Source organism: Neomonachus schauinslandi, chromosome 1 (assembly GCF_002201575.2).
Source record: "Neomonachus schauinslandi chromosome 1, ASM220157v2, whole genome shotgun sequence".
Classification (NCBI taxonomy): Eukaryota; Metazoa; Chordata; class Mammalia; order Carnivora; family Phocidae; genus Neomonachus; species Neomonachus schauinslandi.
Window position 1 is genome coordinate 193,541,866 of NC_058403.1, and position 25,641 is coordinate 193,567,506.

Sequence of the window (25,641 nt, forward strand, 5' to 3'; positions counted from 1 at the left end):
CCCACCCCCCGCCAGGATTCCCACAGTGCCTGCCCACCTGGCTCACTTGGTTCAACGCCTCAGCCAGGAGCTTCTGGTTAATGCCACAGAGGTTGGCTACCTTCTTCTGGCACTTATGGTGTACATTCATGCCGCAGTCTGGGGGGAAGCAGACAGGGCCATCGGGGCCCCTGCTCAGGCAGGACCAGGCAGGCCACCAGCAGGCTCCGGAAGAACTGTCCCCCTTCCCCCAGGCTCAGCCAAGGGCAGGGAGGAGGGGAGGAGAAAGTAGGAGGAAGCAGACCTTTGGTGGGGTCTGCTGGGTTTCCTGTCTTTAGAAAAAAATGCATCTGAAGCACCATGAGCACTTCAAATTTTTCATTATTTAAAGAAGAAAAAGCAAAAGCAGAAGCTATGAGGTCTGATTCTAAGCCCTTTAAAGAATGTCTAGGACAACCTAGACAAGTCACTTTCCCTCTAGGGGGCCTCCTGTTTCCGCCTCGCTAAAGCCTGGGGAGGGGGCGGGGGTCTGTGAGGCACGTTTGCTGAGCACCTGCTAGTGTGCGTCAGGCCTCGGCTGAACACCTTCTGTCTGCTTGCCCCTCACGGCTCTCTGGGCCCCACTCGACTCTGACCCTACCTTACCCATGAGGACACTGAGCTCGGAGGGGTGGGGCCGCCTGGTCACACAGCAGGTAACCGGGAGAGGCAGACGTGGTGGGGCCAGCGGAGAGGGGCCACCGAGCCCCCCTCCTCCAGCCACGGAGCCACGGCTACATGAGTTAGTCGGAGTTTACGAGGTCTGGGTGGGTCGGCGCCAGCGGGGAGGGCCCTCCTGCCCTGTCCGAGCCCCCAGAGCTGGGGAGCACGCACCTTCACATTTTAATCCCTGCTTCACCAGCCCCCAGAGCAGGCTGCCACAGTGGTCACAGAAGGTGGGGCTCATGTAGTTGTAAACCTTGAATCGGTGCGGCATGTCAATGTTGAAACGTTCTTTCTGGAACTGGGGGAGCGGGGGCAGTCACAGGTTGAGGGTCACAGGCCAGCGTCAGCTCCTTCCTCAACCCCTAGCTCTCCCCCAACCCCATGCATGGCAAGATACCCAAAAGGGCTCCACTGGGGACTGGGCAATCCAGAAGTCTCAGGACGGACCAGGAAAAATGGGGAGAAGGGTGAGCTCCACGGTGAAAGGCTGGGGAGAATCCCTCCCAGGTGGCCAAGCCCCCGCCGGCCGCCCCCCGGGGCCCGGCCTCACTATGGTGTCCCGGCTGTTGGCTGCAGTGCCCGTGCAACGGCCGATGATCTTGTCGATGCATTTCTTGTGGATGGCCGCGTTGCATTCTTGAGGAGGCACAGGCCAGGAGGGGGATGGGAAGGCAGCAGGAGGGGCAGGGCTATGAGCTGGCACCACTGGGCCAGTCCAGCCCTCCTCTACAAAGCCACTGTTCTCCCCGACCGCCCACCCCCTCACCCCACACGGCCTGGGGCCCACAGCTTGCTTTTTCTCTCCTCCTGCCTGCCCTGGCAGGACGGGCCTGGGAAGAGTAGCAGCAGGGAGAACAGGCCAATCCGGAGGATCTCAGAGATTAGGGAAGTCTCGAGAGGGCCTAGTGGGCAGCTGGGGGGCAGCAGTGAGGGGCACGGAGTGTCGCCGCAAGAGGACCCCAGGCAGGACAGCAAACGGGTCCCAAGCTCTCTCTCATGCTCCTGCACACACACACACACCCAACACACACACACCCAACCCAAAGACCCTGGGACATACGTACTGATGCATAATAACGACCGTGGGCTCTCTGTATAGAATTGTTACTATGTGCCTGTCACCTAAAATGCAGCTTTATATGTTTTATCCCATTTGATCTTCATAATGGTTACTATCCCTATTTTACTGAGGCACAGAGAGGTTAAGTCATTCTGCCTAAGGCCCTCCAGGTAGGAAGTAGCAGAACTGGGATTCGAACCCAGGCCATCTGGCTCCAGAGCCCACGTTCAGAGCCACCGCCATGGTGTGTACGTGTGTACCTGGACACACACGTACCCCCAGAGAAGCACACGTGCAGCCAGGGGTGTACTGGAAAAGGTCGGACAGCCTGTCTGGGGGAAAAGAGCCGCGATGGGTGGCACTGGCGGATTTCTGTGTACGTACGACACCAAGGCCCATTTCAGGCTACCAGGGTGATGCTCCCGAACGTGAGGGGCGGGGAAGCGACACAGGGAACTGGCTTCCGAGAGCAGAGCAAAGCCCGCCCGTGCGCCCGCGGGACGTGGCTCTCCTATGGACGCTCAGACGTGGGAATCTCCACGCACACCCTCAAGCACACAGGGCGCCCCCATCCAGGCACACAGTCCTAACACAGGGACACAGGGCGCCGGCGGGCACGCGGGCGTGCAAACCGGGCCGAGGAGACACTTACGCCTGCATTTGTAGCCTTGCTTGTTGAGACCCCTGAAAGACAAATCCCCAGGCGGGGTCAGGGCTGGCTATGGGGCCCTCCCTACCCCCACCCCACCCTCAGCAGGCACAGCCAGCCCTCACCAAACAAAGTCTTTGCACACAGAACAGAAGGTGGGCTGTCTGAAGAAGGTGGCAATAAACTCGTGGTTCTTGATGTAGTGGATTTTGGCCTGTTTGATGGCTCCACGGCGGTTCATTGTTGGGAACTTGGCCTCGTCTTCACCGCGCATAGACTGTTTGCAATCTGGGGACCATGGAGGCACGAGAGGTCAGTCCCAGCCCCCGGGGAAGGACAACATTCCTGGAGTCCCTCCCAGGGTGGCTCCGGGTAGACTGTTGATAGGGACTGCTTCTCTAAGCTTCCGCCCTGGCTCTAGCCTCTGAACCTACGTCCCCAGCCCAGGGAGGGTCTTACCTACATCTTCCAGGAAATACTGCACAGACATCAACACCTTGGCCTGGGGTTGCAGGTCCAGCTGCAGGGGTGAGGGTTGGGGGAGGGGGGCATCAATGAGGGCGGGCTCCAGCCAAGCTGGACTCAGAACCCGCCCCCATGGTTGGTCCCCCAAGCCCAAGGGAGTCCTGGCAGCCTAGCCAGACACGTGTCTGCCCACTGTGGGCATGGCCCCGCCCTTGAGCCCTGCCCTCACCCCCACCCCAGGGGTATTATTACATTTGGGGAAGTGAAAGGATCCAGCCCACACCCAGCCCGGCCACATGGCCCAGGAACAGAGTGGGAAGGGAAACTCCCCACCCCCTCCCCTGGCTGCCCAAGGATCTTAGAATAGAGCCCCCCCCCCAGCCCCTGCAGATGCAGAGACACAGACACATGCATGCTGACACCCCCACGCCGGTGCTCTCTGTGGCGGGGGCTCTGCACGCCCAGTCTCCTTACACAGTTCTGAAGGCAGGACCTTTACCGCGCCCAGGACCCACGCCTGGTGCCTGACATTGTTCCTCGGTGGAGTGGACAGAGAGCACAGCAAGTATCTCTGCCTGACCGGCCAAGGGTTGGTACAGCCCTGGGTCAACTTCTCTCCTGACCTGGTCCCTTCATGCCTCCCTGGAGGCTGACCAGAGTCCCTGAGGGTCTAGGATCTTTTCCCATGGGGACATCTTGGCTGCAGGAGCCCACATGTAACCCCAGGGGGCAAGAGACGCCCTGGCAGTGCGGACATCCTGTGGCCATGAGGGACACAGGGCCATGTGCGCGCGTGGAGGCCAGGCTCCCCCAGGGGAGTAGTGGCCCTCGGCCTTCCCCTCCTCCCTCCTTCTCACTGCCGAAGACACATAACTGTGCTGCCTCCTGCCTGCACCTGGAATATCGGTGAAGGTTCCAAACAGAACTCGCAACAATGGGTGCCTCTGAGAGGGGCCTGGTGCCCGGGGGGGGGGGGGGGGGGAAGGAATCCCCCTACGTACATTTTGCAATGTCTTACTATGTGCCTATCCTGCTTCTACGAAACTAAAAGGGAAAAAAGTAGTCGCCGTGGCGAGGGTGGCTCTCTTCAGCACCTACCATGTGCCCAGCGCTCCAGTAAGCCCTTGGCATCCAGGGGCTCATTTCCCCTGAACAACTGACCCTGAGGTAGGGTCTTTTCCTGGCTTCCCTTAGGGGTTCGCACACAGGCTCAGAGGGGCTGGGACCGATCAATCACAGGGCTGGTATCAGCTGCACAGCCGCTCAGGAGGCCAGACAGGGCCCACACACGTGTGTGTGCCACGGCGGCCCGCGCGCCCTCACCCACGCCCCGTGCACACGTGCGCGCGCACGACTGCGGCCCGCGCGCCCTCACCCACGCCCCGTGCACACGTGTGTGCACCACTGCAGCCCGTGCGCCCACACCCCACACACACATCTGCGCCGTTGCAGCCCGTGTGCCCACACCCCACACACATGCATGCGCTGCTGCAGCCCGCGCGCCCTCACCCAGAACTCGGCCTTGCCATTGTTCTTCTTGCAGCGCTCGGCCAGCACCGACACGCCCACCGTCACCTCGGACACCGGCTCTTCGGCTGCCCGCATCAGCACGATCTGGATGACACGGCCCTCGTAGATGTGGGCGTCGAATGTGGACTTCCACTCGGGGTACATGGTGGGTTTCTTCTGCACCAGCGTCTTCCCGCGCTCTGCAACAGGGCCAGGCAAAGGTCTGGCTGGGGCCCCTCTGTCCCACCCTCCCCCGACTCCCTACAGCCTTCAGCCCGGAGAGTCGGCCTGGCTCCCCACCCCCCGAGGGCCCTCCTGAGGCTATTTCCACTCCTCAGCCTTCACAACTGCGCTCTGCTCACCTCTCCAGCCTCACGTCATTGCTAACACTCCAGAACACGGAATTGTCAGCAGCTCCTCTAGGATGTCCTGCTAGGTCCCACCTAGGTCCTACTGCTCCCTGGTCCTGTGACCCTCGTCCTTTGGCCCCACTTAGCTGTTACCTCCCCTCGTGCACTCACTCAGTGAACACACACCAAGGCCACTCATGCCAGCCACGGCACTGGAGGTGAGGAACACAGCAGAAAGAGAAGTTAAAACCAGTGCCTGTCCCCTGAGAGCCCAGTCCAGGACAGAGACACGAGCCCATTAATCCCTCAAGTAAACATTAAATCACAGCTGGGATGAGACTGAAGGAGGCAGGGCCAGGGTTCTAGACCTGGTCTGGGTCATGGTCAGCTGGTGTGCCCCAGCCTAAGGGTCAGGGAATTCTTCCTGGAGGAAAGGACAGCTCAGCTATGACCTAAGGGATGAGTCAGGGGTTCAGCAGGTGAAGGCAAAAGCCAGAAGGAATGGTGGGAGATATTTACCTCTTTCAGGAAGACCTCCCTGACCCCAGCTCTGGGCTTCCCTATCACAGGACTCAGTGTCTGGCTCCCACACCTGCCCACCTGAACGTGAGCCCCATGAGGGCAGGGCCAAGTCAGCCCTGGAGCATGGCAGTGTCCTCAGGGCCCAGCACAGAGTCCGACACAGATGGACGTGAGGAAATTGTTGGGTGAAACCACCAGTGGGGGGAGGGAGCCAGTGCTGGGGGCTCTATGGGCACTCGGTGGCCTCTACCTACAGTCCTGCATCCATAGCAGGGCTGGGCAGGGAGAGGAGCATGAGGAAGAGAAGGATCCCTCAGAAGTTCTAGAGGAACAAAGCACAGGCCCTCCAGGGCCTCTTACTGGGCCCCAATTCCCAGTCCTACCTGTGCTGAGCGCCTCTTTCATCTTCACGGCACAGAAGGGCTGGCTGGCCTCATCGGTGGGCTGCAGGGAGCCCAACTCATAGGAGGTGAAGGCGATGCGCAGGAACGGTGCCATGTAGGGGTCTGCAGTGGGGCTGCCAAGACAGAAGGGGTGAGGCCGGGCAGTGAGGGACGGCCCTGGGAGGTGCTCGGGTGCCCCCAGGGGCTCTCACCGCATTGAGTTTGGCCCCCATGGTGTGCTGACAAGACACTAGTTCTAGTTGCCATTGGGAAACCTGAGAAGTTTTCTAGAAGTCTGGATCTGTGGCATCCCTGGTAAGACTGCTGGATGTGACGTCAAGCCCACTGGGCAGAAGCTGGCTGGTATGGCCCCCTTTGTTGAGTACCTGCCAATCTACTCCAGGCCAGGGGCCCCCTTTTCACTCCTCTCCAAACCCTTCCTGGGCCCTGGAGGTGGGAGTCTGTGACTCCGGGTCATTTATTTGGGGGGTCATTTAAGGCCTCCCTTAATACCCCACTGTGGTGCACTACCCTGGCCCAGGTACCCAGCATGTGCCGGCCAAGACGGGCAGGACAGTAACCCTACCTCCCTGCACCCTGCTCCCTGCAGCCCTTCTTGGGTTCAAAGTTTGCTCATAACTACTCAGGCAGACCGACAGGGCCAAGATGACCATCCCCACTTTTCAGAATGAGAAACCAAAAGCCCGAGGCTGAGCCAAAGCCTAAAGCTGAGATTCCACTCACAAAGCACCCACTCCAGGGGCGCCTGGGTGGCTCAGTCGTTAAGCATCTGCCTTCAGCTCAGGTCATGATCCCGGGGTCCTGGGATCGAGCCCCACATCGGGCTCCCTGCTCAGCGGGAAACCTGCTTCTCCCTCTCCCACTCCCCCTGTTTGTGTTCCCTCTCTTGCTATGTCTCTCTCTGTCAAATAAATAAATAAAATCTTAAAAAACCAAAAACCAAAAACAAACAAAAAAAACAAAGCACCCACTCCATTCAGGGAGCAGGGCAGTGAAAGGGCCCAGCCACATCCCTCACCTTCTGAACCTGCGCCCCTTGGGGGCAGGTGCCTCTCACCTACAGAGATTGCCTGCACTCTCAAACTAATTTTTTCCAAACATAAAACTATTTTAAAGTTGAACGTACAATGACTTTGTTTTTTAGACTGCACAGGTCAGCCCCATGTTCCCCTATTCCTCGCTGTTCCTCAGATCAAGGCTCACTAGAGGAGGCGACCCTGAGGGTCTTCTGGGTTGTCCTTCCCAGAGGATGGTCACACGAGCAAGCCCACGGGTGCACATGCACGCTGGCTCTGGGCCGCACACACGAGGACGCTCCGTAAGTGTGGTTGGATGAACGCACACGCACACGCACACGAGTGTGTGCTCACTCCTTCCCGAGCAGAAGCCAGCACGGCGGTGGTCTCACACACGCACCCCCAGCCCCCCCACACACATGTGCACACGCAGCAGCCCCCCAGCCCCTGGGATGGCTCCCCCAGCTCCTCCACAGGCAGCCGGAGGAACAGCGGGCTCTGCTGTTCCCTGCCTAGATGAGCTCACAGGAAACCCTGACCTCAGCCTGCAGCCCAGCCCAGGGGCCCCACCAGCCCTCCGAGGCCAGCAGCCAGAGGAGAGGGGAGGGGCCGGGCGAGGCAGACCCCACAGTGTCCAGGCCTGGCTCCGCCTCAGCGGGAGTGACAGGGGGTGTGTAAGCTCACATGGGAGCCCAGGTCCCAAAGCCTTCAGCCTAAGACCAGCCAAGCCAGCTACCATGACTTCTTGGGCGGCAGCGGGGAGGAGCGGGCTGTGGGCGGCTGCTAGCTCCTCCCTGGGCTCGAGCACGTGGAGTGCGTGAGATGGTGTGTAGGAAGGTGTGCGGGCGTGGGCCTGCGAGGACGTGTGAGTGGCACGTGGGGGGCACTGAGCTAACGTGGAAGACAAGGGCAAGCTGCACGGGCCTGGCTGGCTGGGTGTAGGAGTCCGGGTGAGTGTCCCAAACTCTCAGGCCAAAAAGGATACCATGCCCCTCCTGCCACCCTGCTGGGCCTGGGGTTCCAAGGTGCGGAGTTCTCCCTGGGGGTTCCAGAATGATCAGCAGGGCCGCTGCACAACACACACCTGCCACAAGTTTGCATCCACAATCCCAGGGCCTGACCCCAGCAGACATGGCTGGGCCTCGTGCTTCCCAACAGGATAACCTTGAGACCCAGGTGGGGCAGTAATGGGCTCTCTGAATGTCTCAGAGGATGAGGAGGCAGGCAGGGAAAAAGGAGCAATAGTCATGTGCAGGGGACCTGAGCTCCTGGGAGAGAGGGGGTCAGGGTAGCCCAGGCGGCAAAACGACCTGGTCATTTTGGCCAAGTGGTCAAGCTGCCTCCCCAAGGCCTCCCCCTGGGGCCCAGTCCAGGTGGTCCTCGGACTCCATGACCCCTCCCACCTCTAGGTCGCCCAGCAAGAGCTGTCTGTGAGGACCGCCCCGGGGCTGCATGGAGGAGACGGAATCAGAGAAGCCCCGGGAATGGGAGGCAGAGCCCAGCCCCACAGGCTGCCAGTCAGACCTGCCCTCCAGCTCTCGGTGAGCAGAGCAGCTGCTACTCAGTTAGAAGCCACTGGAAGGAAACCACAACCACGGCAAGCCCCAACTCTGGCCCCAAACCCGTACAGCCAGGCCACAGTGCCATGAGGAGGGGGACCCAGGTGTTCCGTGGGCTGCCCTGGGGCTACTTGGCAGTGACCCTTGGGTTAGGTCACCCGGGCCCAACTTCCTAGACTAAACCTCTGCCCAACTGCCCTGCCCAGACCCCAGGAGGGAGACAGACACCGCACGCCGGCGTCTTCTTCCATCACCACGTGACCCTGGGAGAGGTCTCGGGCCCTGCGCACCGAGTGCCCCCCCTTCACAGCGGAGCCTGCGTTGCCCATCTACCTCGCAGAGAGTCTGAACACTGGTGGGGAAACCAGGGAGTGAAGAAACGGCACAAAAGCAAGATGCGCCGATTATTTATAGCCCCCATGCAAATAGGCCCAGGCCCACAGGCCCCAAAGGGAGGCCACTGGCTCAGCCTCATGCTGTTCTGCAGGGCCACGGAGGGGGCAAGGGCACACCTCCCACGGGCCTCCATGGGGACCAGCTCAGGCCAGCCAGCCCTTTCCCAGCCATCAGTGGGCTCTGGATCTCTACCGTTCTGCTTCTCCAGAGGCAGCTCTACGAAGCAGGGAGGACCAGCCAGAGTCAGAGGATCTGGGGGTGAGTCTCAGCACCCCCACTTACAAGAAGGATCATCCTTCCCTGAGGCCAACACATACCAGATTAACCTCATCACGGCATTAGCTCACTCCATCCCGTGCTGGTTCTGGAAGTGGGTATTTTACTGATGAGTAAACAGGTGCAGAGAGGCTAAGTGACTTGCCCAAGGTCACACAGCCAGGAAGTGGTAGAAGGATTGGAATCCAGGCCTGCCTGATGTTGCAGCCAATGTTCTTTCCAGTATGCCATGCCAGGAAGAACTGATGGAAGGGAAAGAGGGAGCAAAGGTAGAGACAGAGAGACATGCCAGGAGCAACACACACAAACACAGGACAGAGGAACCACGGAGAGGGGTAAGGGCACTGGTCTCCTGGTGCCCAACGAGAGTCTGTTCACCCAACCCCCCGTGGGCTGGTCCTAGGCCTGACCTTGAGGACCTCCTCCTTCTCTGTACAAGGATGATACTAACCCTTGAACTGCTCCCTTCCCTCCTGTCCCGGCCCCCTGGGCCAGCCTCTACTGCTTAAAACCTGGGGAAGGCTTGGCTGTTCTAGATTCCAGTCCCAGGGCATGAGGGCCCACGGACTCTGCCCCCACCCGCCCCTCCCCGCCCTAGACGAGCCACCCAGAGGTAAGGAAAGGTAGTGCTGGGCCAGACCAGAGCAGGCAGGTCGCCTCCTCCAGGGCAATGGAAACCTGTTCCCGGCCAGCTCAGGGCAAGTTGGACACGGCCAACCTTGAGGTGGCCAGAGTGACCCTGATGGTTGGAGCTCCCAGGGCGCAGAGGACAAGTGTGCATGTTGCATGTCTCCACATATATGCACGTGAGTGTGTTCCAGCAAAGGGGGTGGGGTGGGAGACGTGGCCTGAGGGGTGCCATCAGGAACAGAAATGTATTTCCCAATTTTTCTACAGCAATCACATGTAACTTGTTTGACAATAGTTTTATAAATGGTGAAAAATAAAACCCAACAAGTCAAAATGTATCCAAGAGATGGGCCTTTAGAGACTAACATGCACATCTCCTCTTCGTAGGGACGTGGAAACCAAGGGCAAGGTCCTTCGGTGAGAGTCCCCAGGCCCCCAGATCCAACCTGGTCCCCTTGACCCCAGCCCTTCCCTGGCATGGGATTCTGCCTCACAGGCCACAGGGTGGGAGAGGAGCAAAGTGGGGCCCTGAGAAGACAGACCTGGCCAGGCTCTCGGGGAGTGTGTGCAAATGTGGAGGGAGGCTCTCTTAGAAAGTCTGCTGGGGCAGGCTGAGGTCAAGCAAAGCAAGCCAGCCAGCAAAGCTGAGGCACCTGCTGGGTCTGCTCTTCCGTGAACAGACCCTTGGGGGTGGAAGATGCACCCCTCCCATGCAACCTTTCCTCACACATACCTGCCCAACCTTGGGGCCAGCCCTTGCCGCCTGCCCGTGGAAGGCACCACCTGCTGCCTGTCAAGGCTGGCTGGTGAGGGCAGCATCACCAGGGGGGAGTTCAATGTCCAGCCCACATGGGCCTTGAAGGATGAATGAAGGAAGGAGGACACATGAGGCCCAGAGAGTGGGAGGGAAGGAGAGCGAGAGGAAGTGTGATCAGTAGGAGGGAGCCGGGCCGACTCGGGCAGAGCTGCAACAGGGCAAGGGGGCCTGGCTTGACAGGGAGGCTGGCCTCCCCAGATGGCCTTCCCAGACAGAAGCAAGTCAAGGAGGCCACAGGGGTTTCACAACCCAGGAAATTGGCTCAGCAAGAAGAGCAGGAGGTGGGGGAGGGGAAGGGCTAGCAAGGCCCTTCTAATGCCCTTCCACCGGGGCCTGTGCCCCAGCCTCCGTATGCCCAGCCCTGTCCTGGGAGGAGGCCCAACTATGGTCTCAGGTCATGGCCAAGTCCCAGAGCAGGGGATGCTCCCGACACCTGCTCCTCCCCAGGACTAGCCCCTCATCCCCTCGCGGTGCTCCTTCTTGCCCCCGCCCTCATACCACACAGGCCAACCCACTGCAGTGAACTCTCCTCCTTTTCCCCAGTGACCCCTCCCAGTTGCTACCACTCCTGGTCCCTCCCCAACCCATGGAATCTCCTGGGCTCCCACTGCCCGTGGAGAAAGCCCAGACCTCAGTCTGGCCCTGGCCTGCTCTCCACCTCGGACCTCACCTCTGGCTGCTCTGTGAACTCCGGTCTCTTTCAAGCCCCCTCTTTGCATATGCTATTCCCTCAGCCAGCATGTCCTCCATAATTCCTATATATCCTTCCAGACAGTTCTAAAGGCCATCCCTGGGGAATCGTTCCTCCCTCCTCCAGGAAGCCGACTCTCCCCCACCTCATGTACCCCCCTTCCCCCCCCCCCCCCCCCCCCCCCAGGTACCCTGTGCAGTTGCTGGGAAGCTCATGCTGAGGACCCGGGTCTGTTCTCTGGGCACGGTCTCTGTCCCCTGCTCAGGCTTCTCAGCCCTGGCCACACATCTGAATGCCCTGAGGAGACATTCAAAAATCCTACTGCTGGGCTGGCCCAGCCCACTGGGATCCAGTGGGAATCACAGGTGAGGCCTGGGCAGCGCGAATGAAGCCTTTGCACTCACAAGAGCGGGGGCGACACCCTGAGAACCAGTGAAGGACTCGGGCCCTCTTCCGAGGAAAACACGCACTGGTGGCGACATAACTCCGCACACGATGGGCTGGGGCCCTGCCGGCAGGCACCAGTGACAAGATGCACGGGGCCATGGGACTCACAGCTCGGTGGGGGACAGTCACATAAACGTGTACCTAGAGAGCGATGTGAGTGCTGCTCAGGCAGTAAGTACAAGGCAGGGAGCGAGAGGAGCTGGGGTGCAGTGGGGATCAGGATGGGCTTCAATCTGACAGGCATGCAGGGGTGCAGCTGGCCCACCGGGCCTGAGGGGCTGGAAGAGTCCGAGGGCAGGACTTGGGACCAGCTGTCACGGGCTCACACTCACTCCTGCCAGCACGCGGTAGGGGGCGCGGGGAGGACAGGCCCTCTTGGGGGCAGAGTCCACACCAGGCCCAGGCCTTGAGTCGCTCAGCTAGTCCTAGGACTGGGGAAGCCCCGGGGTCAGCCACAGGGAGGGCTCCAGGTACCCCCGAGGGAGGAACGAAGGCCCCTTCGTGGTAGGACTGAGGACAAGGGGGCCTCTGTGAGGAGCTGGGGTGGGGGGCACATGGGGGCCTCTCCCAGAATAACCACACATGTGCGCACACACGGGCACACCCACCAGCCCAAACACAGTCACATATGGGGAGCCCTGCTCGCAGCTGGACGCGCGCGCACGGTCGTAACCACAGGCACGATGACTCAGTGACACACATTAAGAAACACTGCCCCCCCCCCCACATGTTGACAGACATCCAGGCCCACGCAGGCCACCCAGGACTCTGACACCCTCACGCATTCCCCACCACAGGGAGCTCCAGCTGCACACGGCACACCACGAGCACAAGGTACATACGGGCAGAGATGCTCCAGGCCGACGCGGGCACAAGCGCACGAGCCTGGAAGGACCCACACGCATCTGACTAGGCGCTGGTTACCAGGGAGGTCCAGATGGAGCTTTTTCTAGCACAGCCCTTGGGGGTAATGGCTAAGGAGGGAAGGGCAGCCAGTGTCGGGCCGGCTGGGCGTCCCCGCTGAGGGAGGCAGAGAGAGTCCTTCCTGGCCCAGAGCAAAGTCCAAAGTGCACACGGGAAGGAGTGGGCCAGTCAGGCACATAGCTGGGCAGGCCTCCCCACCCACCTGTCTGAGGGGACGGCGGAGGCTGAGGACAAGGCTAGGGGTCAAAAGTGGCGGTCACAGGCCTGGTACGCCGGAGAAGGGGAGGGCGTACACCAGTTTCGGGTAGGACAGCCATGCCAGGCACCCCACACATGATCTCCATTGAGCTCCAGACTCACTGGGCAGAACGTAACAAAGAGAGATGGAGCAATTCACCCAAAACCACAAAGCCGATGGGGCAGCCCCAGGGGGAGGCAGAGCGGGACCCTCCAGTTCTAAACCTGGAACTGGCCACCTGCCTCCTGTGGGGTGAGGGCAATGGTGTGTGCTTGGGCATGGGAATGGCTTCTCCGCCAGCCTCCACAGAGGGCAGCCCCAAGTCTGCTCCTCCACCCTGTCCCTCTGTACCCGTGGTTCTCCCCATGGTTGACAATCTTTGCTTGGGAAAAGGTGAGATGGCCACCGAAGGCTTTTGCCGCCCATCCCCACAAGGTGAGCAGGACCCAGATCACACCTCCCCACTCTAGGGACGGGGAGAAGCTGGGGGAGAGGCACTGCCGGGGTGTGCCATCCCACGGCAGGCAGTGAACACGGGAACCTAGGAGTGGGGGTCTGGGTGTGGGCTGGACAGGTCTAGTTCAGACCCGATCTGCCTTCGGTGCCCTGCGAGCTTGGCCAAGGAGCTCTGGCGTCCTCGGCTGTAAAAGGGAATGATCTTGCCCTGCCTAGGAGGCTGGGCTGAGTGCAAGACCATCATCCTTATTGCCACCGCCATCCTCTTAACTGGCCCTCTCCCCACCTGCCCCACTGCCCATTTCCAGTCATCCTGTCACCACAGGTACCCCCAAACTTCCTTGGATCAGTGGGTAAAGGGGCTCTCTCAAGCCTCCCACCCTGCAGTGCCCTGCTCTGGAATGCTGCTCTGGGAAGAGACCGGGCTGGGCAAAGGCAGCTCGAGACCCCCGGCCGGCCCTGGGCTGGCTGCCGTCTCTCTCAGGGCCTCAGTCTCCCTGTCTTAACAATGGAGAACCCAAAGCTTTCTCCAGCCCCAGTACTGGAAGCCCCTGCAATCCTCTTATCTCCCCCCACCCCCCGCCCTGGCCCCACATCAAGCAGACAGCTGATCCAGCCGCTCTGCTGTGCCTGTTTACCCAACAAACCAGTGACATGACCCAAAGCTTCCGTCGCTGTTGTGAAAACAGTGGCTCAGCCACCACAAGCCTGCCCTCCTGGACACCTTGGCAGGGACCTTCGAGGGACAACCATCCCAGCCCTGTGTCCAGGGCCTCTCGAACTTCCCTACCAAACACCCACCGAACCCCGTCCTCCCCAGCCCAGGCTTGCCTGCTACCTCTTGACTCTCGGGTCTCCACTTTCGGCCCAGGCCCCCCAACTCCAGGCCTGCCTGTGGGCCCCCCCTGCCTCCCCAGCCTCATCAGGCTCTAGAGCCACTCAAACACATGTGAAGCAGGCCTCCTGGTGTTCCCCAAGCAAGTGCCACCTCATCTCCTAGCGGGGCCAGACGCTGTGGAGGTGTGGGGAGGGTAGGACGCTTCCTCCCCACGGGGTACCACTCTCAGTTCTGTCCTGAAGTTGTCTCTTCTCTTCTCTCCACCACTGCCCCCATCCTATCCCCATCACCCTCCCCAGGATCTGCACCCACCTGCTGTCCTTCCTCTGATCCGGCCCCACAGCCCCTCTGCCCCAGGGACTAAAGCAGATCTCGTCACTCCCTTTCCAGTAAGCCCAGACGCCTCTCCTGGGGCTGACCCACCCAAGCTGCTCCCATTACCTCCCTGACCTCCTCGGCCACTGCCCTCCCCTCACTCCTCCGCCCCAGCCACAGTGACCCCTTTCAGTTCCCTGAGCAGCCGGGTTCCTCCCTGCTTAGGAGCCTCTGCACTTGCTGTTCCGTCTTCCTGCCCCCTCCCCTGAAACACAGCCTGGCTCCTTATCATTCAGGTCTCAAATGGAAACTCCCTGATATGCCCATTGCACAGATGAGGCCACAGAGGCTCAAAACAGTCCAGTCGCTGGCTCAAGGGTACACAGCCAGTAAATATCAAGTGAGAATTCGAACCCAGGTCTGTCTGATGCCTGCAGAGGTCTTGCTCCTCAATCTCCAGCATGCCCTCACTCACACTTCTAGCCCAGGCCCCTGCCCCTCTCCCTCCCTCCAGTCTCCTGGCCCTTACCTACTCTACCACCATCATTATCACACCAACACCCGAGGCCCCCAGCCTCTTGGCCCTGGATAGCAAAGGGCCTCCCCCTCCCTGGGCTGACCCTCTGCATGTCCCCAGGGAGGCAGGTCCCTGCCACCAGCTGTCAGGTGTCAAGGATGTATGTAGGGATATGTGTGCAGGGGGAATTTCTAGCCCTGGATATCCACCCCCTTCCCAGTTCACAGGCGGACTCCAGGGGTCCGAAGGGTAGGCAGGCTGGCAGGAGGGCTCACCATCCACCCCTCACCGCCAGCCTCAGCTTCTCCAAGCCCAGCGTCCTGCGGGGGACCATGGTGGGGGAAGGGGCCCAGGGGAGGCCTGAGGGGGCAGCAGGCAGCTGCCTTTCTCTTCCCTGCATCCATTTGTCATGAGATCTATTTTTCTCCCTTTGAAAGGGAGCGAGGGGGCTGGGCTGCTGAGTGGGCACAGCTGCTCCACCCCGGAGCTCCTCTCCTCAGAGGACATGGATAGAACACTCCCCGCCCTGCAGGACTGCCCCTCGGAGGCGGACGCAAGGGGGAATGAAGGAGCCTGAGACCTGGCTTCTTAGCTGGGCTATGCGGCCACCTGGCCCTGTGACACTGGGCAGGTGTCCAGGTCTTCAGACAGTAATAACCCCATAATCAAGACCACTTGCTGTTTTTTGGGGATAGTTACCACAAACCGAGTGCTAAGTGCTTTACATAACTATAGTTTCTACTCTTTAAACACTAATAAAGTGCCAGGCACGAAGCTAGCTGCTTTGCATACATTATCTGTAGTTTCGGGCACCAGCCCATGAAGATGGATGCTATCGTTGTCTCATCTGTCAGAGAAGAAAAATGAGGCACCAGGCCCCAAAGCCACTTGCCCAGGTTCATTCATATGGCTGCTCGGGGCTGCCTGATGCCAGAGATGCAACCCAGCGGATGCCAATTCACACAAGGCGGCTGCGCCTGCCAGAGTCAGTGCTCTGAGCCTCAGGGTAGAGCTCGGAGGGAAGGCGGAGCTGGGGTTCTGGGGGCTACAGGGGAGGTCATGGCCTCAGCCCCCGAGCCCTCTCCTTGGGCCTCCGGCAAGGCCTAGTCAGCCCTGGCAGTGGGAAGCCTGGTCAGTCAGCCTAACCCACTGGCCAGGCGCTGCTCCCCTCACAGGCAAGGCCAGGGCGGGGCAGGCCACAGACAGAGGGCTGGTCAGTCCCACTCTGAAACCACTTCCTGGGCAGCGCAGGGGAAGTGAGCCTCCGGAAACACCTCGGATGGACAGGCCTCTCCCTGGGCCCAGGCCTTGGAAAACGCACACACCACTCTGGGAGAAGCATCCTGCTTGCCTCCCGGTTGCCAGAGCCCAGCAACTCCGCTTCCGCCAGGCATGGATGCTACGGGGGACAGAGGGGCTGACTGGACCCCCATCCACCTGCGAGCACCTTGGCCCCATGACCACAGGCAGCCCACTTCCTCCTCTGCGGCGGCGGCCACAAACAGTGTCGGCACAGCTCACATGGTCCCTCCCCCTCATCCCCAACTCCCCCACACCGAGTCCTGGTCAGCCTGGGGTCTGGCCCGGGAGAGCAGGATGGCCGGTGAATGCCTGGGCAGAACCCGCCTCCCAGTGTGGCCCAGCCCCCTGGAGCACCCGTGGTCACTGCCACACCTCAAACCTCACCCTCAGTGCCAGACGCAGGCTGGGTTGTGACCCTGACCTAGGACCCCCCACTTCCTGACCCAGAATGGGCAGTATGGTGTGTGTGGGCAGGCTTCAGTGTACAAGGATGACTGGGTGAGCATCTGTGTGCGTGTTTGAGCGTGCCTGTGGGTGAGTGCATGTGAAAAGCTGTGGACGTGTGTGTGCATGTGCGGTGTGTGTGTGGGCACTCGAGGCTTTGCAGGCATGGGCGCCGAATGCAGCTCAGTTTCTATGTCCTTGTGTGAGCATACCTAGGTCTGCACGGGCAAGGTAAGTGATGTCTGAGCTTTGAAAGTGGGCTGACTCCAAGACTAACTGGTTGAACTTCTTAGGGAATGAGGCTCTGTGCTGGGAGAGGGTGGCCCCCTGACCTCAGGTAGCAGAGGCCCCCAGCCAGCCAAGGACATGTTACCTCCTGCCCTCTAGGTTTGATGGTAAGTTGAATAAACAGCAGACCCAGTGATGACCCTGCCCTTGTTCAGCCCCCACTCCCATCCCAGAAGCCAGGACCCTGACCTCCTGCTCTCCCTCCCCCCAGAATTAAGCTCTGAGAGCCCAGCCCCCACTGGGCCATTCACACCCCTCCCCAAATCTGTAGGTGCCCAACAGCCAGTAGGGAGGGGAGTGGGGGCTGATCAGGGAGGCCTCCTGGAGGAAAGACCACCTTGGCCATCCCTCCCCACCATCACTCCCTAGGTTCCAGGTGCCCTCAGCAACGCCATCACACCCCCAGAATCTTGTCCACTGGACTTTGGACACTCAATGGATAATTCACAGGACTGTTTTCACTGCAATGGGGGCTGAAGGAGGCAAGTCTGGCCCCAAAGGAAGGAATCTCTAGTTTTATAAGGGGCCTGAGAGAGTACAGCCTTCCCTAGTATTCCAACTCACCCAGAATCTGGGGGTTGGGGAGGGGGATTTTTGAGTCTCTCCTCTGCCCCAGAGAGGCTGGGGAAATGAGGGAACTGGGGTGTGGAAGAGACTGCAGGAAACCTCTTTCCATTCTCAGTTTGCTCAGGGCAACCATCAGGTCCCCTGTGTGATGATGATGAAGACAGCCTGAGGCCAAGCCAAGGGGCCCAGAAAAGCTGATGTATCCCCCCTCAACCCTTGGCACATACACCACCGTCTTTCTAACTAACCAGCCAAGTGGCACCACTCCTCACCCCAAACTGCTGGCGGGCCCAGGCCTCTGAGCTCCAAGGCAGGGAGCCCTCATAGGCCAGGCAAAGTGCTGCCCCCTCCGGGCACCCAGGCCCCACACCCAGCCCGAGGACTTTGTGGGACCCTCCCCCCGCCCAACCCAGCCCCTACCCCCAGCAGAAGGGGAGGAGCCCAAAGAGGAGGGCCGTCCCATGCACACTGTCCATATGTCCATCTGTCCAGGAGGATCCGGTCTTACCTGGGGCTCCTGGCTCCCCCTTGCCCTCAGTCCTGGAGCCTGCCGCAGGCCACACAGCCACCACCGGAGGTAGGCCTGCAGCCCTCACCTGGGCCAGTTCCAGGCAGACCTGCAGGAACGAGAAGCAGCAGCTGAGGTGGGAGCCCAAACAGGCTCTCCCCATCAGCTGGCCCAGTCTGGCTCAGAGACCTCGGCCTCTTTGGACTCGGCTTTCTCTTCTGTGAAATGGGGTGTTGGGCCCAACTTTTCCAAGGCACCGGCTATGTGTCCTCTCCATGCTAGGGGTTGGATCACTGTGTCTCAGCCCCCGGAGCATTTCCAGACTACAGATGTACCAAGAAGCTCTTCCTAATCTCTGTCTGCAAGAGGTCACCCTGTGACTTAGGAGACCTCGTGGCAGTGGGGGCCACTGCTCTGTGGTCTAGGGCAATTTCTCTGAGCCTCTGTCTTATCTTCAAAATGAGGAGACTACATCTCCCCAAGTAGTTCTGAGGCCCCAGTGACGTGGCCTGACAGGCCTTGTGCTGGACTCACATTGGGAGTACCGAATGAACAGGGACACTTTCTTATTCCTTGTTTTGCACCTCCTAGTCCAGGTGATTCTCCCATTAATATTGGGCCCGTTATATACCTGAAAAAACTGAGGCTCAGAAAGATCCTAGAAGGAAGGAATGGCAAAGGCAGCAAGGTATCCCGGGTCTCCTGGCTGAAAGACCTGAGCACTTTTCCTGCAGGCCAGGCCAGGCCTCCACAAAAGATTCCCCTCCCCAGATGGGAGCTCCTCCTCCAGCTGAGGACCCCCATCACCACTCCCTGGGGAATGAGGCACCCTCAGGCCTGTCTGTACATTATTCCTAATTTTAATTTAAACTCCAATTAGCTGTGGCAGCTAAACGGTGTCAGTAGCCTGCAGCCAAGCTCCAAATCACCCCCCAGCCCTATCTCCCTGATCAGTGCTGCTGAGACTGGGCAGGCGTCAAGTGGGCTGAACAGGGTTCACGGGGTCTCTGCCAGCCATCTGCCCTCCTGCAAGCAGTCTGGTCAAGGGCACGGGATGGACAATAGACACATCACAGCCAGGAAACTGGGCTGGGGACTATCTGTGCTTTTATTAGCCCAGCTCCACAGAGAATGGGGACCATACAGTTGGGGGCGGGAGTGAGTGGTCACCAAGTGAGACTTAGCATGTGCTAAGCTCTGCCTGTGGGCCAAGCCCGTGCTAGAGGCCCACTGACATAGGACCTTGAGTCCTCACAGCAACTTTTTCTGTTCTGCAGATAAGGAGACGCAGCCTTAGAGAAGCCTAGCTCCAGTCCCTTGCCCATAAGAGGCACAGCGAGTATTTGAGCCCACATCTTTCCTGGGTCCAGAGCCCTGGGTCTTGGTCACAACACTGCAAACCCAAAGACTTGCCCTGCGGTATCCCTCAGCTTGGGGGAGTGAGAGATGCGGGCCTTCCCCAGCGTCCCCAGGAACTAGGGCTGGGCTTGCGGAGCCGCGTGCACCAACACCCTCACAGCCTCCCACATGCTCTCACACACTGGGGCTCTCACCGTCCCCCCCAGCAGTGTCACCCCAGGATGCAGGCACCACACTCCCGGTTCCCCACAATCACAGGGGCTCCCTAGGACCCAGACGGGCAGTTTCATACAGTCAGACTGTGAGTCTCCCACCAGTCACACACTCACCCCTGCCAGTCTCATCCCAGCCACAGTTCGGAACACACCAGATCCCTTACACCACCCTATCGCAGGTACAGCTGTCCAAACACCTCGACATGGCGTGCGCGCGCGCACACGCACACACACACATACACACACACACACACACACAGAGCTGCCCTCTACCGGCCTGTCCACCACACCCCAACTCAGTCCATAGCAGGAACAAGGAAACTCAAGGGACCCGTCCCCTCCCTCAGTGACCAGGTCAGCCTGGTCACAGCAGCTCCGTGGCAGTGGGAGAGGAAGAACAAGTGAGTGTGCATTCACACCCACACTCATACAGACACACACAAGAGCATGGTGGGCTGACACTCCAACACCACTGGCTCCCATAATTAACAGCTCAAATGTATATGGCCAGTGGGTCACCATGACACAAACCAGTGTGCAACACAGGACCCTCCAGACACACAAGGGACACACAGGCACACAAAGATACACACACATACCAACACACAGAGGGCAGTCTGGTGACAAAGAACACACCAAGACATGCATAGGTGCAAAGGGCACACAAAGCCTCAGGACACCCAGACATACACACGCACACACAGGCAAGTCACACCATGTGGAAAAGGACCACAGACACAGTGACAAAGAACACACATGGAGACACAGATACATAACACACCTACGTGCTCAGATACAGGCGACTCAGCACAAGCAGTCAAGTCCAACCATACAGGGTAGGGACCAGAGAAGGGGACGGCCCCACCCCACCAAATCCTTTTGACCAGGTGGAAGTGGAGGGGCTCAGTGGGGTTCTATCCTCCCAGGCGAGGACAAATGGGACAGTCAGAGAAGTGTGCCAGTTCTGACGGTGTCCACCTCCTGCCCCTTCACTCCGGCTCTCCTCCACCCTCTCCCCTCACCTGGCCGGGCCCCCACGCGGGGGTGGCGTCTGGATTGCGGAGGGGCCAGGACCGATGGGACCTGGAAGGGGCCACCGGGGGAGGGGACTCAGAGGGGCGTAAGGGCGGGGCGGTAAGAGGGGGTATGGTGGAGACTGGAGCCACGCCCAGGCCGGAGACAGATGGAGAAAGGCAGAGAGAGACACCCAGACTGAAAGAAGAGAGAGAGCTAGGAGGAGGCGCCGCGCAGGCTGGGCCCGGCAGGGACCCAGGGGCGGGGGACGGGAGGCGAGGCCGGGCGGGGGGCCCGGCCTCCCGTCCGCAGTAGAAAAGGAGAGGCGGCGGGACCGGCAGGGGGCGACGAGCGTGGGCAGGGGGCGCGGCTCCGGGAGGACAGGATCCAGGGGGCGGCGGGAGGTGCGGTGGGGGTGGGGCATGCGGAGGGCTACGGACTGACCGATCCGAACTAGAAAGAGACTCGGACGCGGGAACATAGAGGGGGTGGGGTCAGATGGACCGACCGAGGGCCCCGGGGATTCGCGAGGGACGGGCGAACGCTCCGAGGGTCTAGGGCACACACGCGGGTGGAGGGGCCGGGAGCAGACCGACGAGAGGGCCTCGACCCCTACGGCTGAACGGAGGGACAGACCGACGGACGGGGGACGGAGGCACCGGCGGGTCTCGGAGCGCGACGGGACTTTCGCTGGCCGCGGCTCAGTTTCTCAGTTTCGGAAACGGGAACCGGATCGGGGAGGGGGAAGGGAGGGGCGGCGCGCCCTAAGGGTAGCCCGGATCCCACGTCGGGGCCCGGCCCTCACTCACCTCCCGCGCACCGCCAGGCGCCAGGGGTCGCGGCGGCTGGGGTCCAGCTCCGGGCGCCGTCCCCGGGCGCGCGCGCGGACGGGGGGTCGCTGCGGGCCCGACCGGGACGGGCCCGTAGGCCGGTGAGTCCCGTCCGGGCCTCAGCGCGGCGGGCGGATGCCGGGGGTCGCTCCGGGGATCCCGGTGCCGCCGCCTCCCTCTCTCGCGCCGCTGCACACGGAAGTGCAAGGGGGCCGGGCGGCGCGACCTCACCCAGGTGCCGGCCCCGGCCCCGCCCCCGCTCAGGACCCGCCTTCACCAGGGCCAGCCCCCCCCGAAGGCCCCGCCCCCGCCGCAGCGAGGAAGGGGGTCCGGGCCTCCGGCTCCCGGTGCCGGTCGCTCTCTACCCTCCCCGGCGCACCTCGGCTCCCACCCGCCCTAGCCCCTCAGAAGGGGCCCCACTTTACGGAGGGCGACGCTGAGGCCCGCGGGAGGGGGGCGCTCTCGCCACCTCTCGCTCAGCGAAGCCGGGGAGGCGCCGGCGGGGCTTCCCCAGCTCCCAGCGCCCACGCCCGGGACTCCCCACCCGCCAGCTGGCCCGCCGCGCCCGGCCTCCCTCTCTCTCTTCCTGTTGGCTGGAGTGCGGACGCGGCCGGGCCCGGTGCCCGCCGCCAGGCCGGCTGGTCCCGGCCGGGCCCCTGAGAGGAGCGGGGAAGACTCCAGGGTGGGAGGCTCTCGCTGGTCCGTCGCTGTTGGTCCAGCGATTCTAGGAGCAGCCCCTACCTTGATCCCCAGTCTTCTCTCCTGCCCCGACTTTCCAGAGCTCCCCACCGCCCCTAGTAGGCGCCTGAGCTTCCTTTCCATACTTGAAACTGGGTTGTCAGGCATAACTCATTCATTCACTCACTCATTCATTCACTCATTCATTCACTGGGTACCCTCTGGGCCCAAAGTCTGGCCCAGGGATCCCATGAACTTGCCCCAAAAGCTCAAAAAGGGAAAAGCTGATGGGGCCATAGTCCGAAGAAATTTCATTTTTCCAGAGGCAAAGAAGAGGGTTCCAGATCCCAGGCCTTCTGTGAGATCACCTAGAAGGGATTGGAGAGACAGCTCTTCCCAGCTAAAGCCTAATGGTTGGAAATGGGGGGCAATTCCTGAGGAGGCCTGAGTTGATCAAGGGGCTCATGGCCGAGAGAGGTCATGGCTAGGACTTTGGTCTCAAGGAGCAGGTGGTGGCCGCTGTTCCAATCGAGTGGGCTCCTGAGAGAATGGATGGGGGCAGAGGGGCTGCCTGTTGTGCAAGTGAGAAGACCCTGGGTTGTGGAAGATGGGTGGGGAGAACGGACCAGACGAGGTGGGTCACAGGACTGTGTGTGGATGGGGAGGAAGAAGAGTCTAGTGAGACCTCCAGGGACGGAGAGCCCTGGCAGAGATGTGGATCCCAAAACTCTGTTTTAGTGGGGGGGGGGGGGGGGGGTGGGGGGAGGGGGGGCAGGGGTGCTGGGCTGGCAAGAGTAAAACTATGATTCTTTCCACCATAGAGAAAAAAGAGGGCCCTTGTACCCTATACCTGGGAAGGGGGACCTGTTTTGAAAACTGGTGTATGTCCAGGTTCCTAATCCTGATGCCCCATTGGGGTAAGCTCTTTCCACCAACCTGGACCACTCTGGCCACATGGAATATCATTTGGGAAATAAGCCTTATGTCTTACCCTTCACACATGCTGTGTCCTAGGCCCAAATGCCATTTCCCACCCACCCCATGTCTCTCCCTGTCTTGGTTGTGTTCACTCACACACCACTTCTTCTTGATACCAGCTGTGAATCCAGAGCACTTCCCTGAGCTAAGGGACTGTATTCATCAGAGTGTTTTGTGTCCTGGTCCTCTCACCCTCCACCCCATGGCTTCCCTGGGGTTGGGCTGGAGGGAAGGGTGATCGAGGTGAGCTTCCGGGGACTTTTGCCCGCCTGGGATCAAGTTTCTGTTCTGGCTCCTTCCTCCAGGTCCACAGTGGCCAACTTATCCTCTCCCTCAGCATCAACAATAGGCCCACCTTGTGCTTTGGGATCTCCAGGTCCAGCCACCAGACCTTTGCTCCCACACCCTGAGGTTCACCTTAGAACATGAAAAGGAAGAATAATGGCTGTCCCTGATGGAGCCTCCCCAGTGCCAGGCCCTGTGCCCAGTATTGGACGTGTTCAATCCACTCAGGCCTCAAGACCCCACAAGGTAAGGGCCACTATTAGTGCCACTTTGGCTGAAGAGCAAACCACATCTCAAAGAGAGGCGAGGCCACTTGCCCAGGGGTACACAGCTAGTGAATGCCAGGGGCAGGATTCAAACGAAAGACTGCCCTGCTCCGAAGCCCATGCTTTGTATCGCGGTTCTCAATCTCAACACTCTTGGCCTTTGGGCCAAATAATTCCTTGATGTGAGGACTGTCCTGTGCCTTGCAGGATGTTTAGCAGCACGCCTGCCCTCTACCCACTAGATGCCAATAGCACTCCCTCAAGTTGTGACAGAAAAAAATGCCCCCGAACGCTGGGGGGGGGGGGGGGGGGGGGCAAGGAAGCAAAATCACACCTTGTTGAGAACCACGGCTTTAGAGCAGGGCTGGTAGCATGTTGTGGGAACCAGAAAGATTTAAATTAGACACCAGGAAGTACTTTCTGGGCCCTCAGGATTATGCAGACACATGATCTCAGAGGCTATGAGCACACACTGGCCTCAGCCAATCTTTCTCTTCTGGAAACTTCAAGGGGAAGTGTGATGCACCTAAAGAGGGGCAGAGAGGCTGTAGCTGGGTGGGCACAGTGTGACAAGGACAGAGGAAGAATGCAGGAGGTGGGCTTGCGTCCAGAGACAAGCCCTGCGACCAGAGGCCCCAGGGAGAACAGGCCAAGCTCAGCTGGAGCCACTGTGTGTGGTGAACAGTTCCTGAGTGCCACACTGGGCAGGCCAGGGCAGAGTCCATACAAGCTTGCCTCTGTGCCCCCAGAGCCTGCCTGCTCCCCACCTTGGAAGGGTCTACTGAGGCCTGGGAGCAAGCCCCGGCTGTATCACCTGCTAACTGTATGACCTTAGGCAGGCAGCCACACCTCTCTGCTCATGACAGACCCATGTCAGGGGCTGAGTCAGGGTTAGGTGAGATGAGGTGTGGGAAACCTCAACCAGGGTGGACACCTGGTGAGCCTCAGCTCACACTGGCCAGGGCACAGGTACCGTCACTTTGCTGAGTCACAGGCTGTCAGCCTTGAAGAGACTTGATGGCCTCTCATGACACCGGGTGTAAATCCCCAAGCAGGGATGGGCCCCTAGCAACCACCCAGAAGTGGTACTTTCTTTTCTTCCTCCTCTGGGTTTGCAGCCAAGGAAGCAGGCCCATCATGGATAGTGGTGGACAGTGTCCAGACTCCGACTCCTACTCCTGGCACGTACCCAGGGCTATTCCTCTGTGGGCTCCCTGGAGGGTTTGTCCAGAGGAGGGCTGGCTTGACCAGTGCAGCTCCTATCCCACCCAAAGGCCATGAACCCTGGGGGCCCCCAGGCCGCTTCACAGGAAGTCCAGGAGTCAGCAAGCCACATGGAAAAGGCCTGAACCTTCCTCTGTCCCTGGTGCTCACCTAGCTGGGGGACAGGATAGGGTCTCCCCCCACTCCTTGATCCCTGCCCAAAGTTGGTCCTTGTCCTGGCCTCTCTGTCCCTCGCTTTCTGCTTCTCTGTATCATCATCCCTGTCCCTAAAGCTTTGACTGCAGGCACCATCCTCATCACACCCAGAGTGCTAGCCTGGCATGGGAGAGTCACTCATATTTCAGAGCAGGAGGCCCAGGCCATCAGGGATGTTGTGTGTGGGCCATTGCTGGGGAATGGCAGAGCCAAGATGGTTCTGTTGGCGGTAGTACAAATTAAAAGGGCACTGGATACCTTGTCCAACCTGTGGCCACACCTCAGGCCACCAAGATGGTCATGAGCAGGGATTGCAGCCTCAGGCACTGGGTAGGGGGCCAGTAAGTGCGGTGGCCTTGGGAACAGTGCCACATGGTAGGAGAATGCCAGGCCAAGGGCTAGAGGGGTCAAGTTCATATCCTGGCTCTGACCTGGACCTGTGACTTAACCGTGCCTCAGCTTCCTCACCTGTGGAATGGAGATAATAAAGGTAATACTGGCCTGGTGGGTTGTTGGGAGGATGGGAGAGACCAAGCTCATGGGGTACTAGGTGTGAGACTCAATCTGTGTCAGTGTTAACTGCCAGAGTTGGTGAGGCCCAGCTAACAGTCCCCAAGTTCTGTCCTCCATAAATTCGTGCTTGGGTGAAACTTGAGAAGTACTTGGGGTAGGCAAGGGGAAACGTGTTTTCTGAAAGCATGGGGCACAGGGCTTTGCTGGGGCTC

At 60.2% G+C, this 25,641-nt stretch overlaps 1 protein-coding gene across 1 annotated transcript in view; it reads right to left on the reverse strand.

Moving 5' to 3' along the window:
* PRKCD (protein kinase C delta) overlaps window positions 1-21,478 on the reverse strand; it is a 28,570-nt gene extending 7,092 nt beyond the window's left edge. Inside the window, exons 1-10 of the mRNA XM_021694936.1 lie at window positions 21,270-21,478; window positions 17,873-17,981; window positions 5,623-5,756; window positions 4,368-4,567; window positions 2,853-2,913; window positions 2,519-2,681; window positions 2,397-2,428; window positions 1,235-1,320; window positions 853-982; window positions 38-138 (exon numbers count right to left, since the gene is read on the reverse strand). Of these exons, the coding sequence (XP_021550611.1) occupies window positions 38-138; window positions 853-982; window positions 1,235-1,320; window positions 2,397-2,428; window positions 2,519-2,681; window positions 2,853-2,913; window positions 4,368-4,567; window positions 5,623-5,737 (888 nt within the window). The 5' untranslated portion in view covers window positions 5,738-5,756; window positions 17,873-17,981; window positions 21,270-21,478. The remainder of the gene's footprint in view (window positions 1-37; window positions 139-852; window positions 983-1,234; window positions 1,321-2,396; window positions 2,429-2,518; window positions 2,682-2,852; window positions 2,914-4,367; window positions 4,568-5,622; window positions 5,757-17,872; window positions 17,982-21,269) is intronic.
* Between the last annotated feature and the right edge of the window lie 4,163 nt (window positions 21,479-25,641).